At 47.8% G+C, this 16,336-nt stretch overlaps 1 protein-coding gene across 1 annotated transcript; it reads right to left on the bottom strand.

Annotated features, from left to right (window-relative positions):
* Window positions 1-330: 330 nt before the first annotated feature.
* Window positions 331-15,820, bottom strand: LOC114351600 (uncharacterized). Its single transcript, XM_028302875.1, has 9 exons — window positions 15,626-15,820; window positions 14,318-14,440; window positions 13,278-13,439; window positions 7,931-8,107; window positions 6,715-6,888; window positions 5,813-5,986; window positions 4,029-4,235; window positions 3,336-3,439; window positions 331-2,143 (listed from the first exon to the last, which is right to left on the bottom strand). The coding sequence occupies exons 1-9, from the start codon at window positions 15,806-15,808 to the stop codon at window positions 331-333; spliced, it is 3,117 nt and encodes a 1,038-aa protein (XP_028158676.1). The 5' UTR covers window positions 15,809-15,820.
* Between the last annotated feature and the right edge of the window lie 516 nt (window positions 15,821-16,336).

The raw sequence follows: 16,336 nt of genomic DNA, 5'->3' as shown, positions 1-16,336 counted from the left end.
GTGTCTCCATTAAGCAATTATCGACCTTAACACAATGCATTAAGGCTGCAAGTAGCTTGAACTAGGCGGTGGGCGTGGCTTAAATAAACCACGCCCAAAACCACTTGAATGATGGAGAGAAGTTTTTTGAGCAATTCAAAAGTTATAACCATTGCGTTAAGATCTATAATCCTTTCACAAAGTGCAATACAACTTCCAAAATAACAAGTCCAATCGATTTCGAATCTTATCCCAAACTAATAAAGCTCAAACTCATCAGCACTTCTCAGAGACACGAAAAACCTTTAAAACACACATACACGCGACCAAAATTCCTAAGTTAAAATTTTTTTACTCCCCATTCTCCGTGAACTCACTATAAATCACCTGACAGTCGGGCCGTAAGCATCTGAAGTTTTCGACACCTTGAGAACTGACCCTGGTCCTGCTAAAGTCAATCAGTCTCAAATGTGGAGCTGACGACACCAGATGCGCTAAACTTCTGTCAGTAATATTCCTGAATCCAGTTATAGACAAGATCCTCAGGTTAGATCTGTCAGGCCTAGCTCCAACTTCCCCTCCATCAACTCGAGGACCTATATGAACTACGTTTATGTCTTCGATTTCTGCCCTACCAAATCGCCTGACTGCGAAATCCGTCACTAAAGACGCAGCGTCTAAATGCGGCGTATACGATGGATAGAACAGATTCCCTACGTTGGGTCGTAAAGCTATATGCCTGTTACCTCCAAAAGTGTAATAAATAGGCGGTTCTGTGTGTATAGAAAGACGGTACACAGAGTGTAATTGTTGACCAACGTTTACATACAAAACATGAGCTCGAGGTCGAACTTCTCTATTCTCAAACGCGTGTTCCCTTTCTCTTTCCTCCCTTTCAACATCAGCCGGATCTCGCCTAACAATGACCGGGTCCATATTCTGCCTGAATCGCACGTATTCGTACTTGTGACTGTTTTTGCATTTGCAACCGCTTGAGTGTTCGGTCGGCTTATGGCAGTCTTGATTGTTCTTATCCGGGCGATCTGGGTCACGAGATGGCCCAGCTACATCGTTAGGGTTTGGGTCTTGGGACTTTCTATCTGCTGATAGATCTTCTGGGACATTCTCTGATTCTTCTTCTTCGCTATTCTCAGCTGGTTCTCTTGATACGACGAATCTGCGGTGGGTAGACGGTCCGGGCATATTTGGAAACGGGTTAGGTCGATTCCGGACACAGCAGTGGTTTTCTGGTGGAAGAATGAAGACCATTCTTCTAGAAGGACCCGGTTCCGCTTGAGTGTTCCTGAATTCTGAATTCGCTTCTTCTTCTTGCTGTTGATTTGGTTCATTCGTTGTGCTATCATTCGGGGCGTTTTCGTTTTGTGGGGCGTAATAGACTACCCTATTCGCTGTGTTCAAACTGCCTTCAGAATCCGAATCTTTTTTATTCGAAGGACCAGCCTCATCATTGGAACGCCCCGGCTGCGCGAATATAATGTTCCTGGATGTAATACTTTTGTTGAATGGACGTGTCTTAGTCTCGCCATCTTTAGAAGACCCTGATCCTTCTTTAGAAGACCCTGGTCCATCTTTAGAAGACCCTGGTCCATCTTTAGAAGACCCTGATCCATCTTTCGGAGAACTAGATTTCTTTTTGGAATCCTTTTTTGGACACGCATCTTTGGAAGACCCTGGCTGTGGACAACTTTTAACTGGTTTTGACTTACATGCGTCTTTGGAGCATCCTGGTTTCTCTTCTGGATCCAACTTCTTCTTCTTAGAAGGCCCTGGCTGATCAGACGAGCCAGATCCTGAAGGATACGCCTCGAATTCCTTAAAAGTCCTCTTACCTACAATCTGGCATGTATTATAGTCTATCACCCATGGAGTATTAGTAGAAACATCCCGAGACCCTTTATTAGTGGATTCTTCTTCATCATCTTCTTCTGTCTTCTTCTTCTTTGCAGGACTGGCCAAGTCTAATGGGTCGATGAGACTCTGCCTGGGTCTGAATGGGGGGATTACGTGTACCGAGCTGGATATGGTACGGGATTCGCCGGGATTCCGCAGGGAGACCTCGATGACCTTTACTGATGACATGGCAGGCTGAGGCTCGTCGGTCGATGTGGACTGTTCGGCGGGCCGTTTTAGACCTGATGTTCGCCTGTGGATCAAACATATTGTGGTCAGATTAAGGGTGATTAGGCGAAGAGACAGGCCTCCTCAAATCGTCTGGCCAGCGTGGGGAGTTAAGACCAAATCATCCATTTGTCTCTGGTACATTACAGGATGCAGCAGCGTGGGACGTCCACCCACAAGGTGGACCGACATCATAAAGGTAGCAGGAAAGCGCTGGACGCAGGCCGCTACCGGGTAACATGGAAAGCATTGGGGGAGGCCTATGTTCAGCAGTGGACGTCCTATGGCTGAGATGATGATGATGATGACATTACAGGATAGGGTTCCTGCAGTGCAGATGACCTTAGACCTTATTTAGTGTCTATTGCAGGAACACGATTCTCTCTACTGTACCAGTCCCAAATGAGGATTTGACCTACGTTGGCCAGACTATTTGACAGGGAATATGGTACTTATAAAAGACAATGCCGGAAATTGGCGTCTTTTTTTTCGCGCGGCCATCGACCAAACTTTGTTTTTTGATTACAAAATAGTGTAATAAACCAAACTTACTATGACATGTATACCTCTAAACTGAGTTACGAGCATTAGAAGTTTGATGATTTTCATACTAGATTTGCTTTTTGCGCGCAAAGTTTTGTAAGAAATTGCAACAAAATAGTGAGATTGTATGTGTAAACAAACAATATCATCCATTAAAGGCTCCAGACATCAGTATGGAGCAGAATCAGCGCAATAAAAAATAGCGCAATATTTTGTTGCAATTTCTTACAAAACTTGCGCACAAAAAGCAAATCTAGTATGAAAATAATCAAACTTCTAATGCTCGTAACTCAGTTCAGACTGAGTTTAGAGGTATACATGCCATAGTAAGTTTGGTTTATTACACTATTTTGTAATCAAAAAACAAAGTTTGGTCGATGGCCGCGCGAAAAAAAAAAGACGCCACTTTCCATACAAAATCTGGCATTGCCATTTAATCTATCTATTTGTATTGACCGAAAAAGCTGGACCGATTTTGGCGGGAATTTCTCTAGCAAGTAGCTCATTTTACAAAGTCAAAGTATCTTTATTTGTTTAGTTTAGACTAATAAATAGTACTTACAAATCGTCAAATATTTAGCTCTTAAGGAGCCTCTACATGTCTCATAATCTTTATACCCTACCAAAGATTTGACTTAGGTAATTTTTAGTCAAGAACGGTCAGGGTTTCATACCTGGTGGTTCCTTCAGTGCACAGATTGTAGTCGACTCCGTGTAGACACAGGTTCTGATCGTTATTCTCTGTGGTCTCAGCTTGGATCTTGAAGTATTCGGGCTCCTAGAACAATAAAATAAGCGATTAGATAAGTTATACTACTGATAGTAGGAGATTTAGAAGTTATACTACTGATAGTAGGAGATTTAGAAGACATTCTAGGTGTCTTCCACCGATGACTGACTAATGCCCATTTTCACCATCAATCCCTAATTTTAAAGTGACCCCTATGACAACAAAATTCCTGTATTTGTTATCATAGGGGACACTTAAAAAGAAGAAATTGATGGTAAAAACGCATAAGACATCTGATGAGATCCCAGACCAAACCTTGTCGGTAGTAGTTCTTTTCCCGCAAGACCCACTCTTGCTCCCCTAGTAGTGGGTCACAGGGGTGGTTCTTACTATTACTCAGTGAGACCACCCATTGATGACGTCACTACTACTCCTGCTAGTAGCTAGTAGGTCGCAGGTGTGAGTCTCCTACGACCCAAGATCATCCATTGGTATGTCTACATACTATGGATTGAAGACACCCACCACCGATGAGTGATGACGACACGCCAGAGCCCGCGCCTATATAAAGCCCGGGCGAAAAACTTCATCACCGCGATGCAGGAATGCTCCGCGTCCTACAAGAGACTACACTCACGTCCACCTCCCAGGGCTCCAGCTCGCGGAAGGCCGGCAGCGGCTCGCCCGAGTAGTGGCGGTGGTCCGGCGCGGGCGCCTCCCGTGCCGGCGCTATGTACAGCTCCTGCAGCGCCGGCAGCCAGCCGAGAGCCGACACTAGCGGCCGGCAGCGGTGACGTGCTGGGCCGAACACCTGGGCAGCCACCGAGGAGGCTACTAGGTGACCCTTAGTAACCATCACCAGGTAGCCACCGAGGAGGCTACTAATGACCCCTAGTAACCGTCACCAGGTAGCGACCGAGGAGTCTACTAGGTGACCCTTAGTAACCGTCACCAGGTAGCGACCGAGGAGTCTACTAGGTGACCCTTAGTAACCGTCACCAGGTAGCGACCGAGGAGTCTACTAGGTGACCCTTAGTAACCGTCACCAGGTAGCGACCGAGGAGTCTACTAGGTGACCCTTAGTAACCGTCACCAGGTAGCGACCGAGGAGTCTACTAGGTGACCCTTAGTAACCGTCACCAGGTAGCGACCGAGGAGTCTACTAGGTGACCCTTAGTAACCGTCACCAGGTAGCGACCGAGGAGTCTACTAGGTGACCCTTAGTAACCGTCACCAGGTAGCGACCGAGGAGTCTACTAGGTGACCCTTAGTAACCGTCACCAGGTAGCGACCGAGGAGTCTACTAGGTGACCCTTAGTAACCGTCACCAGGTAGCGACCGAGGAGTCTACTAGGTGACCCTTAGTAACCGTCACCAGGTAGCGACCGAGGAGTCTACTAGGTGACCCTTAGTAACCGTCACCAGGTAGCGACCGAGGAGTCTACTAGGTGACCCTTAGTAACCGTCACCAGGTAGCGACCGAGGAGTCTACTAGGTGACCCTTAGTAACCGTCACCAGGTAGCGACCGAGGAGTCTACTAGGTGACCCTTAGTAACCGTCACCAGGTAGCGACCGAGGAGTCTACTAGGTGACCCTTAGTAACCGTCACCAGGTAGCGACCGAGGAGTCTACTAGGTGACCCTTAGTAACCGTCACCAGGTAGCGACCGAGGAGTCTACTAGGTGACCCTTAGTAACCGTCAACAGGTAGCGACCGAGGAGTCTACTAAAGACCCATAGTGACCATCAGTCACTGATGGCGAGACGCTAGGCCTCGCACCTATATAAGGGCGGGGCGAAAAACTTCGTCACCGCGATGCAGGATAGGTCAACGCCCTCCACCCGCCATACTACCACTACCAAGTAACTATTACATGCCTACCTAGTTACTTAGTAGTTCCCGCAAGACCCACTTCTTGCAGCCCTACTAGTAGTTTACTCACTCAGTAGGTCACAGTAACTACTACCTATTGTCAGTAGTTACCGCAAGACTACTTGCGGCCCTACTAGTAGCATGTTAGTAGGTCGCAGTAACTACTACTTTTGTCAGTAGTTCCCGCTAGACCTACTATTTGCAGCCCTACTACTCCTACAAGTATCTAGTAGGTCGCAGGCATGAGTCTACATAGTACGACTCGATAAGACACCCATTGATGGGTGATGACGACACACAATTCTCCGCACCTATATAAAGCCCGGGCGAAAAACTTCGTCACCGCGATTCAGGAACGCCTACTAAAACGCTCCGCCCTAAGAGACTTTACTTACATCCATCTCCCACTGCTCCAGCTCGCTGAGGAACGGTAGCTCCACACCTGCTGATGACGTCAAGCGACTCCTCGCCCCTATATAAAGCCCGGGCGAAAAACTTCGTCACCGCGATGCAGGAATGCTCCGCGTCCTACAAGAGACTACACTCACGTCCACCTCCCAGGGCTCCAGCTCGCGGAAGGCCGGCAGCGGCTCGCCCGAGTAGTGGCGGTGGTCCGGCGCGGGCGCCTCCCGTGCCGGCGCTATGTACAGCTCCTGCAGCGCCGGCAGCCAGCCGAGAGCTGACACTAGCGGCCGGCAGCGGTGACGTGCTGGGCCGAACACCTGGGCAGCCACCGAGGAGGCTACTAGGTGACCCCTAGTGACCGTCACCAGGTAGCCACCGAGGAGTCTACTAGGTGACCCTTAGTTACCGTCACCAGGTAGCGACCGAGGAGTCTACTAGGTGACCCTTAGTAACCATCACCTAGGCAGCCACCGAGGAGTCTACTAGTGATCCCTAGTTGACTATCACCAGGCAGCCAGCGAGGAGTCTACTAAAGACCCCTAGTGACCATCACAGTCACTGATGGCGAGACGCTAGGCCTCGCACCTATATAAGGGCCGGGCGAAAAACTTCGTCACCGCGATGCAGGATAGGTCAACGCCCTCCACCCGCTGCGCTACCAGAAGAAACTCCTAGTAGTTCCTTTCCTGCAAGACCAACTCTTGCGGCCCTACTAGTAGTGGGTCGCAGGTGTGGGTCTATTATTCAGTGAGACGCCCATACCACCCATTAATGACGTCACCACCCATGATGACGTCATCACCCTATTGATGACGTCACCACCCATTGATGACGTCACCACCCATGATGACGTCATCGCCCATTGATGACGTCACTACTACTCCTACTATTAGCTAGTAGGTCGCAAGCAGGCTGAATCTACTCAAGAGACTCAAGCACCCATTGATGACGACACACAATTCTCCGGACCTATATAAGGGCGGGGCGAAAAACTTCGTCACCGCGATGCAGGAATGCTCCGCGTCCTACAAGAGACTACACTCACGTCCACCTCCCAGGGCTCCAGCTCGCGGAAGGCCGGCAGCGGCTCGCCCGAGTAGTGGCGGTGGTCCGGCGCGGGCGCCTCCCGTGCCGGCGCTATGTACAGCTCCTGCAGCGCCGGCAGCCAGCCGAGAGCTGACACTAGCGGCCGGCAGCGGTGACGTGCTGGGCCGAACACCTGGGCAGCCACCGAGGAGTCTACTAGGTGACCCTTAGTGACCGTCACCAGGTAGCGACCGAGGAGTCTACTAGGTGACCCTTAGTGACCGTCACCAGGTAGCGACCGAGGAGTCTACTAAAGACCCCTAGTGACCATCACCTAGGCAGCGACCGAGGAGTCTACTAGGTGACCCTTAGTAACCGTCACCAGGTAGCCACCGAGGAGGCTACTAGGTGACCCTTAGTGACCGTCACCAGGTAGCGACCGAGGAGTCTACTAGGTGACCCTTAGTAACCATCACCAGGCAGCCAGCGAGGAGTCTACTAGGTGACCCTTAGTGACCGTCACCAGGTAGCCACCGAGGAGTCTACTAGATGACCCCTAGTGACCATCACCAGGTAGCCACCGAGGAGTCTACTAGGTGACCCTTAGTAACCGTCACCAGGTAGCCACCGAGGAGTCTACTAGGTGAGCCTTAGTAACCGTCACCAGGTAGCGACCGAGGGGTCTACTAGGTGACCCTTAGTTACCGTCACCAGGTAGCGACCGAGAAGGCTACTAAAGACCCCTAGTAACCATCACGGTCACTGATGACATGCGAGGCCTCGCGCCTATATAAGGGCGGGGCGAAAAACTTCGTCACCGCGATGCAGGATAGGTCAACGCCCTCCATCCGCTGTACTAACAGTAACTACTAGCTGTCTCACTAGTAGTCTACTGGATCGCAGACTAGCAGGTATGAGTCTACATACTACGACTCATCCCACCCACTGATGACGTCACCACCCATTGATGACGTCACCACCCATTGATGACGTCACCACCCATTGATGACGTCACCACCCAGGATGACGTCACCACCCATTGATGACGTCACTACTACTCCTAGTAGTAGCTAGTAGGTCGCAGGCATGAGTCGACATAGTACGACTCGATAAGATACCCATTGATGGGTGATGACGACACACAATTCTCCGCACCTATATGTATAAAGCCCGGGCGAAAAACTTCGTCACCGCGATGCAGGAATGCTCCGCGTCCTACAAGAGACTACACTCACGTCCACCTCCCAGGGCTCCAGCTCGCGGAAGGCCGGCAGCGGCTCGCCCGAGTAGTGGCGGTGGTCCGGCGCGGGCGCCTCCCGTGCCGGCGCTATGTACAGCTCCTGTAGCGCCGGCAGCCAGCCGAGAGCTGACACTTCGGAATCGGCCACTGGAGAGCCGCGGAGGTCTAGCACCTGTGGATTAAATACAGAGGTGTAAATACTTTGAAAATTATAAATAACTTGAAAAAATCGAACTGCTTATGGCGGGAATTGAAGTCACGACCTTTCGTTTGCCGGGCGACTGCTCCAAGTGTATGTAAAGTAAACACTTTTTACTTTGAGGTCTATGGTTCTGAACTGACTTTGATGTATATCAAATTAATGTCATGGTGAAAAATCATTGTGGAAAATATGGAGATATTTATGAGATAATAATAAAATTGTTTTTAAGCTGGTTTGCAGTGAAGGGTGTCTGCCTGCACTGTCGTATTCTTTCCGAGTCACAAGACCGATGTCACAAGACTGAATCACAAGACATTGATGTTACATATACTCTGACGTCACAAGGCTCTGTTGACGTCACATGGCTCTAACGTCACAAGCTCTCTTGTCTCGTTCTGTCGCTCACCTAAGACAAGGGAAGTCCCCAGTAGGTTACTCTTCAGCTCGCCTCTAGTGTCCAGAAGGACCGATTGTTTAAAGACGCTGTCGTCACTTCATTGGTTGTAGCTGTAGATACTGGCTACACAGGAGTTGCAGCGGTGGGAACAACAAATGGGAATAGTCCCGTATTTTGACGTCACAAGCTCATCTTCTTCTTCTCCTCTATGGCTATTGTGTTTCCACGTTTGCCAATGGCACGTGACAAGCTCATCTTTAGTGTCTGGAATGTCACATGACACTGATGTCAAAAGAGTCTGATGTCACAAGCCGCTTACCTCTAACGTCCAGAAGCCGTATCGAGCCGCCAGCGAGGCATAAGCCACGAACTCAGCAAGACGCGGACATTCGCGCAGTAACAGACGCTTGAGGCGCGGCGCCTTGCTCAGAGGGAGAAGCGAGGATGGCATTGACGTCACAAGACAATGACGTCATATGACACTAATGTCACAAGGCAACGACGTCATATGACACTGGTGTCACAAGATATTGATGTGACATGTACTCTGACGTCACAAGACACCGATGTCACATGACTCTGACGTCACAAGCCCCAATGTCACAAGACTCTGACTTCATATTATTATGACACTGACGTCACAAGCTCACCACCAGCGTTCTGAAGTCATATCTAACTGCGAATTCGGCCAGGCGAGGGCATTCGCGCAACTACAGACAGCACCAGTCACACAATTGACATTTATGACGTCATATCCGCTCATCACTCACCTCTAGTGTCCGGAAGCCGTATCGAGCCGCCAGCGAGGCATAAGCCACGAACTCAGCAAGACGCGGGCATTCGCGCAGTAATAAACGCTTGAGGCGTGGCGCCTTGCTTAGCGGGAGTGGTGGCGTCACATGACAATGACGTCATATGAAATCATAAGACTTTGATATCACAAGACATTGGTGTCACATGTACTCTGACGTCAAAAGACACCGATGTCATATCTCTGCTGACGTCACATGGCTCTGACGTCACAAGCTCTGTCTTAAGACAAGGGAAATTCCCAGTAGGTTACTTTTCAGCTCGCCTCTAGTGTCCAGAAGGACCGATCGCTCAAAAGACGCAGTCGTCACTTCATTGGTTGTAGCTGTAGATCCTGGCTACACAGGAGTTGCAGCGGTGGGAACAACAAATGGGAATAGTCCCGTATTTTGACGTCACAAGCTCATCTTCTTCTCCTTTATGGCTATTGTGTTTCCACGTTTGCCAATGTCACGTGACAAGTTCATCTTTAGTGTCTGGAATGTCACATGACACTGATGTCAAAAGACTGACGTCACAAGCCGCTTACCTCTAGTGTTCGGAAGCCGTAACTAGCCGCCAGCGAGGCATAAGCCACGAACTCAGCAAGACGGGGGCATTCGCGCAGTAGTAGGCGTTTGAGGCGCGGCGCCTTGCTCAGAGAGAGAAGCGACGTCACACGGCAATGACGTCACATGACACTAATGTCATAAGAGTGTGATGTAACATGACATTGATGTCACAAGGTTGTGGCGTCTTTTGACACTAATGTTACAAGATGCTAACGTCAAAAAACTCTGATGGCACAAAACTGACGTCACATGACACTGATGTCAAAAGACTCTGACGTCACAAGATACTCACCTCTAGTGTCCTTAATCCGTATCTATCTGTCACATAACGTCGCAAAGCGGCGCGTCGCTTCATGGTTCGTCCGATCGCCTCCGTAGTACAACGGTTCGCTCAAACTACTCTGACGTCACAAGCCGCTCACCTCTAGTGTCTGAAAGCTCACCTCTAGTGTCCGGAAGCGGTATCGAGCCGCCAGCGAGGCGTAGGCCACGAACTCAGCAAGGCGCGGGCACTCGCGCAGTAACAGATTTAGACACTGACGTCACAGGCCCCTAACGTCATATGACACTGATGTCACAAGACTAATGTCACAATACATTAATGTTACATGCACTGTGACGTCACAAGCTCTCTTGTCGCGTTCCGTCGCTCACCTAGGACAAGGAAATTCCTCAGGTCCCTTTTCAGCTCACCTCTAGTGTCATGAAGTCGTATCTAGCAGCCAGCTAACTGCTAGTGCCCTCTATTACTTCGCATAGCTTCATGTCACGTCACGTTCCTTCGCTCACCTAGGCCAAGGGAAGTCCCCAGTAGGTCCCTTTTAAACTCACCTTAGTGTCCGGAAGCCGTATCGAGCCGCCAGCGAGGCATAAGCCACGAACTCAGCAAGACGCGGACATTCGCGCAGTAACAGACGCTTAAGGCGTGGCGCCTTGCTCAGAGGAAGCAGCGAGGATGGCATTGGCGTCACAAGACAATGACGTCATATGACACTGACGTTACATGACACACGTCATATGACACTAATGTCACAAGGCAATGACGTCATATGACACTGGTGTCACAAGATATTGATGTCACATGTACTCTGACGGCACAAGACACCAATGTCACATGACTCTGACGTCACAAGCCCCAATGTCACAAGACTCTTGACTTCATATTATTATGACACTGACGTCACAAGCTCACCACCAGCAGCGTTCTGAAGCCATATATTCTAACTGCGAATTCGGCCAGGCGGGGTCATTCGCGCAATAACAAATGGCGCCAGTCACACAATTGACATTTATGACGTCATATCCGCTCATCACTTACCTCTAGTGTCCTGAAGCCGTATCGAGCCGCCAGCGAGGCATAAGCCACGAACTCAGCTAGACGGGGACATTCGCGCAGTAATAAGCGCTTGAGGCGCGGCGCCTTGCTCAGTGAGAGAAGCGACGTCACAAGGCAATGACGTCACGTAACACTAATATCATAAGACTATGATGTAACATGTAGTGTCCGACCGAATATAGATTTTCAGCCGAAAACGGAAACGAAAACGAAGCTTCGGCTGCAGTCTCATTTTCGGCCGAAAACGAAAACGAAAATGACCTTCAACTCTCAAATTTCAATCTGAAATTATGTAAAAAACTTTGAAAACCGTTAATGTTTTGACCAGCGTTGCCAGACGTCCCGATTTTGGCGGGACGTCCCGATTTTTAAATAAAATTTAAATGTCCCGCGCGGGACAGGCTCGGTCCCGCTTTTCGGAGAGAGACACTCACTTCACCAGACTATTGTTTGAAACGCCATATTATTCTAAAGAATAAAACTTTTTAATTTTTTTCTTTTTTTATTCTAGACGAATTTAACATTTTCGATGGCTACTTTTGCTATCTATTGTCACGTAAACGTAATTTTAAGCCAATAAAAAGATAAATATTTGAAAACCTTTGATTACATACGTTTTTTTACTATGTCCCGCTTCGGACGGAAGAATCCCGCTATTTTTACTCAAAAAGTACCAAAGTCCCGACTTGGCGAAAAAAAAAAACTGGCAACGCTGGTTTTGACCAAAAACATAATGACGTTTGACAGTTGATTTTGATAAGGATTGATTAAAGAAAACCGGCATTAAAACACAAAAAATTTAATCATGCATTCTTAGTAGAATATTATATCCGGTGTATATTGAAATATTGGGAAGTAAAGAAGAAATAAAGGGTGTCCAGTGGGAATTTTTCAACTTCAAAAATGAATACAAATAAATTAATGTTTTTTTTATTATTTATTACAAATGCAAACTGGAGTTTAACAATGCGAATTGAATTTTTTATAGGCAATGTCTTAGATGATGCCCGTTTTACTATAGGCACTCTCACAGCCGGAACCTTACATTCGCAACTATGCGAGAGCAAATCGCGCTAATAATTTTCCTGCAACTTCACGGCGGATATTTTCTCACAGAACNAAAAAAAAAAAAAAAATAGTCCTCAGTGTCTCCATCGAGGTAATCTCCGTGTGTGGTGAGACACCTTCTTGCTGAAATAGAGTTACGTAGTTGACCGGGATGCAGTTGCAGTTGTGGTATCAGACATTCATCGATCATTCGACAATACATTTCAAATACTTATTGCTCAACTGCGAACGCTCTGTAGGCTTCCGACCAGTGACTCATAGCGTATTTCAAATCCGCATTAGACTCTATTTTGAAACAATTAAAGTTAATGAAAACTTTTTGGTTTTATTTGTATTCAATTTTGAACTTGGAAAATTCTAGCTAGACCCCCTTTTCAACGTAACCTCACTTCACAACTTCAAAAGAGTGTGACAATACCGCGTCCGTTCAAGTCTGATTGGAACCATGAGTGCACCAGATTCACTCCCGAAGATATCGGAACGATAAACGTCACCATCTTATTCACGTATTTCTGATATTCGGTTTGGCCGAAGCTTCGGCTGGTTTTTGGCCGAAAACGAAAATATGGCCGAATGTCCATTTTTTGGCCGAAAATGGCCGAAAACGAAAACGAATATTCGGTCGGTCACTAGTAACATGATACTGATGTCACAAGGTAATGACGTCTTTTGACATTGATGTCACAAGACGTTGATGTCACAAAACACTGACGTCACTAGACACTGATGTTACAAGACGCTAACGTCAAAAAACTCTGATGGCACAAGACTCTGACTTCATGTTTATGACCCTGACGTCACAAGCTCACCACCAGCGTTCTGAAGTCATATCAAACTGCGAATTCGGCCAGGCGGGGTCATTCGCGCAATAACAAATGGCGCCAGTCACACAATTGACATTTATGACGTCATATCCGCTCATCACTCACCTCTAGTGTCTGAAAGCTCACCTCTAGTCCTCAGTCCTTTTTGACCTACCTCTAGTGTCCTGAAGCCGTATCTAGCCGCCAGCGAGGCATAAGCCACGAACTCAGCAAGACGCGGGCATTCGCGCAGTAATAAACGTTTGAGGCGCGGCGCCTTGCTCAGAGGGAGAAGCGAGGATGGTTCCATCCATGTGCACTCTGATAGGTCTAGATGCTGTGAAAATAGAAAAAAATTTTGAAATAATTGAAAGAATGAAGGAAGGGTTGTGGAAAGAACAAGAAAATAAGAAAACTAATAAAAAAAAAATTAAAAACCTGTAGAGACAATAGATTTACATGATAACTTTCGGAAAGATAGCAAAATATAAAAAAAACTGTAGAAACAATAAATAAAACAATAACAACAATAAATGGAAAAAGAAATGTTATAAAAAGGAAACTGTGTATTCGAAGATCGAACAATAAGAATAAAACTGTGGAAAAAATAATAAAATAGTTAAAACAAAAAAAAAAACTGTGAAAACGTGAAAATAATAACTTTGTCATCGAAAAATAGGAATAAAATTGTAGAAACAATTGATTTTTTTTTCAACTATGGAACTAATATTTTTGATTTGATTTGACTAATAGATTTGTGTAACGTCAAACGTCAGGAGACTTTCTGTCTCTTCATATGACACCCCCTACCGTGCGGCTCCCACACAGGCACTGCGACTGTGCGACGCGCGCCCGCAGTGAGTGTGCGAGCGCGACAGCAACATAATTACGCGCGAGCGATAAGGATGGGTAGCTTGGGGTCATTGGACAAAATTCTACGTGCTCGCAGACCAGACTATAGTACATAACTGAGTCAGTGCCTGTGTGGAAGCGGCACGGGAGAGGTGACATATGAAGAGAAAGAAAGTCTCCTGACGTTTGACCTCACACAAATCTATTAGTTCCATAGTTAAAAAAAAAAACAATTGTTTCTACAGTTTTATTCCCATTTTTCGATTGAAAAATTCTTATTTTTTTTTACTATTTTATTACTTCAAGAGTTTTATTCTTATTGTTCGATCTTCGTGCTCACAGACCGGGCTTTAGACCCCTCACCTCGATTTCCGGCAGCAGATCTTGGACGTTAAACAAGAAGGATTTATCCACAGGCAGGTTGTAACACCTGGACCCTCGTAGAGAGAGCCACTTGAGTGTCGGCGGGAAGTTGTTGATGCTTGTCTGTGGACAAACAATTGTTGTTACTACAAAATAAAATACATGACCCCTAGGTTAACCTGGGTGTGTGTCTATAATGATCCCTAGGTGTCTATAATTTGGTGAGACTGGTGTAAAAGTGCTTTTTAAAGCCTATTTGCAGGTCACTCTGTGGGCCGTAATATCGCATACCTGACCATAAACTGTATAAGAAAGGAAAAGAAGAAGACTTTAGCAAATCTAAGATAACCTATGGGTGCTAAAAATAACCCTACATGACTACAATGGCACCTGGGTGTCTATAATCACCCCTAGGTGTCTATAATGAGCCCTAGATGTGTATATAATGACCCCTGAATGTATACAATGCCTTCCAAGTGTCTAAAATATCACCTGGGTGTCTACAATATGTCACTTGGTTGTCTATAATGACACCTAGGGTGCCGATAATGACACCCAGGGTGCCTATAATGACACCCAGGGTGCCTATAATGACACCCGGAGTGCGTATAATGACACCCGGGGTGCCTATAATGACACCTAGTTGTCCTTAATGACACCTGGGTGTTTATGATGACCCCTGGGCGTGTCCAACGACCCCTGGGCGTGTCCAACGGCCCCTGGGCGTGTCCAACGGCCCCTGGGCGTGTCCAACGGCCCCTGGGCGTGTCCAACGGCCCCTGGGCGTGTCCAACGGCCCCCAGGTGCCCGCAACAACTCACCGTGTTACAATCAATGTTGCAATACTCCAGCGCGAGCACAGACAGCGAGCAGCGGGCCCGCAGCCGCCGCAGCATGCACTGGCTCAGCGTGAACTGCGGGCCCGGACAGCCGTCCGGCGCGTCCGGGCCGTCCGCCGCGTCCGGCCCGCGGCTCAACACGTGGCGAGTGGCTGTTGACGTGGCGAGTGTCTATAATGACCCGTAAGTGTCCATAGTGACCCCTAAGTGTCCATAGTGACCCCTAAGTGTCCCTAATGACCCCTAAGTGTTTGTAGTGACACCTAGGGTGCCTATAATTACACTTGGGTGCCTATAACGACCCTTAGGTGTCTATAATGATACCTGGCGTGCCTATAATGACCCCTAGGGTGCCTCTAATGACACATATTGTGCCTCTAATGACCCCTGGTCGTCTATAATGACCCCTGGGCGTGTCCAACGGCCCCTGAGCGTGTCCAACGGCCCCCAGGTGCCCGCAACAACTCACCGTGTTACAATCAATGTTGCAATACTCCAGCGCGAGCACAGACAGCGAGCAGCGGGCCCGCAGCCGCCGCAGCATGCACTGGCTCAGCGTGAACTGCGGGCCCGGACAGCCGTCCGGCGCGTCCGGGCCGTCCGGGGTGTCCGGGGGCGCGTCCTCGTCGGCCCACTCGCCGCTAGGCCACATTGGGGTGCCGGGGAATCTGAAAGAAGTTTGGATTAAAATCGATTATTTACCGATAGAATTGTATAACTTTGAGTGTTAAAGCAAGTCCACCAAGAACAATCGTAAGTAAAACCTATTTTCTATTTGGGATAACAGATGGCGCTGTGCTCCTTTAGCTCGCGCTAACATTTGTTTTTTTCCTGGCCTTATATACCTCCTGTATGCCCATCCAGGTTCAACCATTAGCTTAGCTTGAATCTCAATAAATGATGCTATTGCCAGTAAAATAGCTTTCATTTTCCCATGCACACCTCGCTATCGTAGGGTTGTACAAGAATCGCTATCGATACCCTGTCTAAAGACCCCAAGTAGTAATTTTATCGATAACAAGATCATTCTAATGTCAGTTGATATTACAATACCCAGCGATAATAAATATTGCACATCGACAATCAATCGGAATCGAAAGAGACAATCGGCTAATTTCGGTTTCGTAGAGCGTTATCTCTGTCGCACTTGAACAACGACTCACAATGACGTTTTGTCAAA

Source organism: Ostrinia furnacalis, unplaced genomic scaffold (assembly GCF_004193835.3).
Source record: "Ostrinia furnacalis isolate ACB-3 unplaced genomic scaffold, ASM419383v2 OfSCF1166, whole genome shotgun sequence".
Classification (NCBI taxonomy): Eukaryota; Metazoa; Arthropoda; class Insecta; order Lepidoptera; family Crambidae; genus Ostrinia; species Ostrinia furnacalis.
This window is presented reverse-complemented; position numbering and strand designations above follow the sequence as displayed.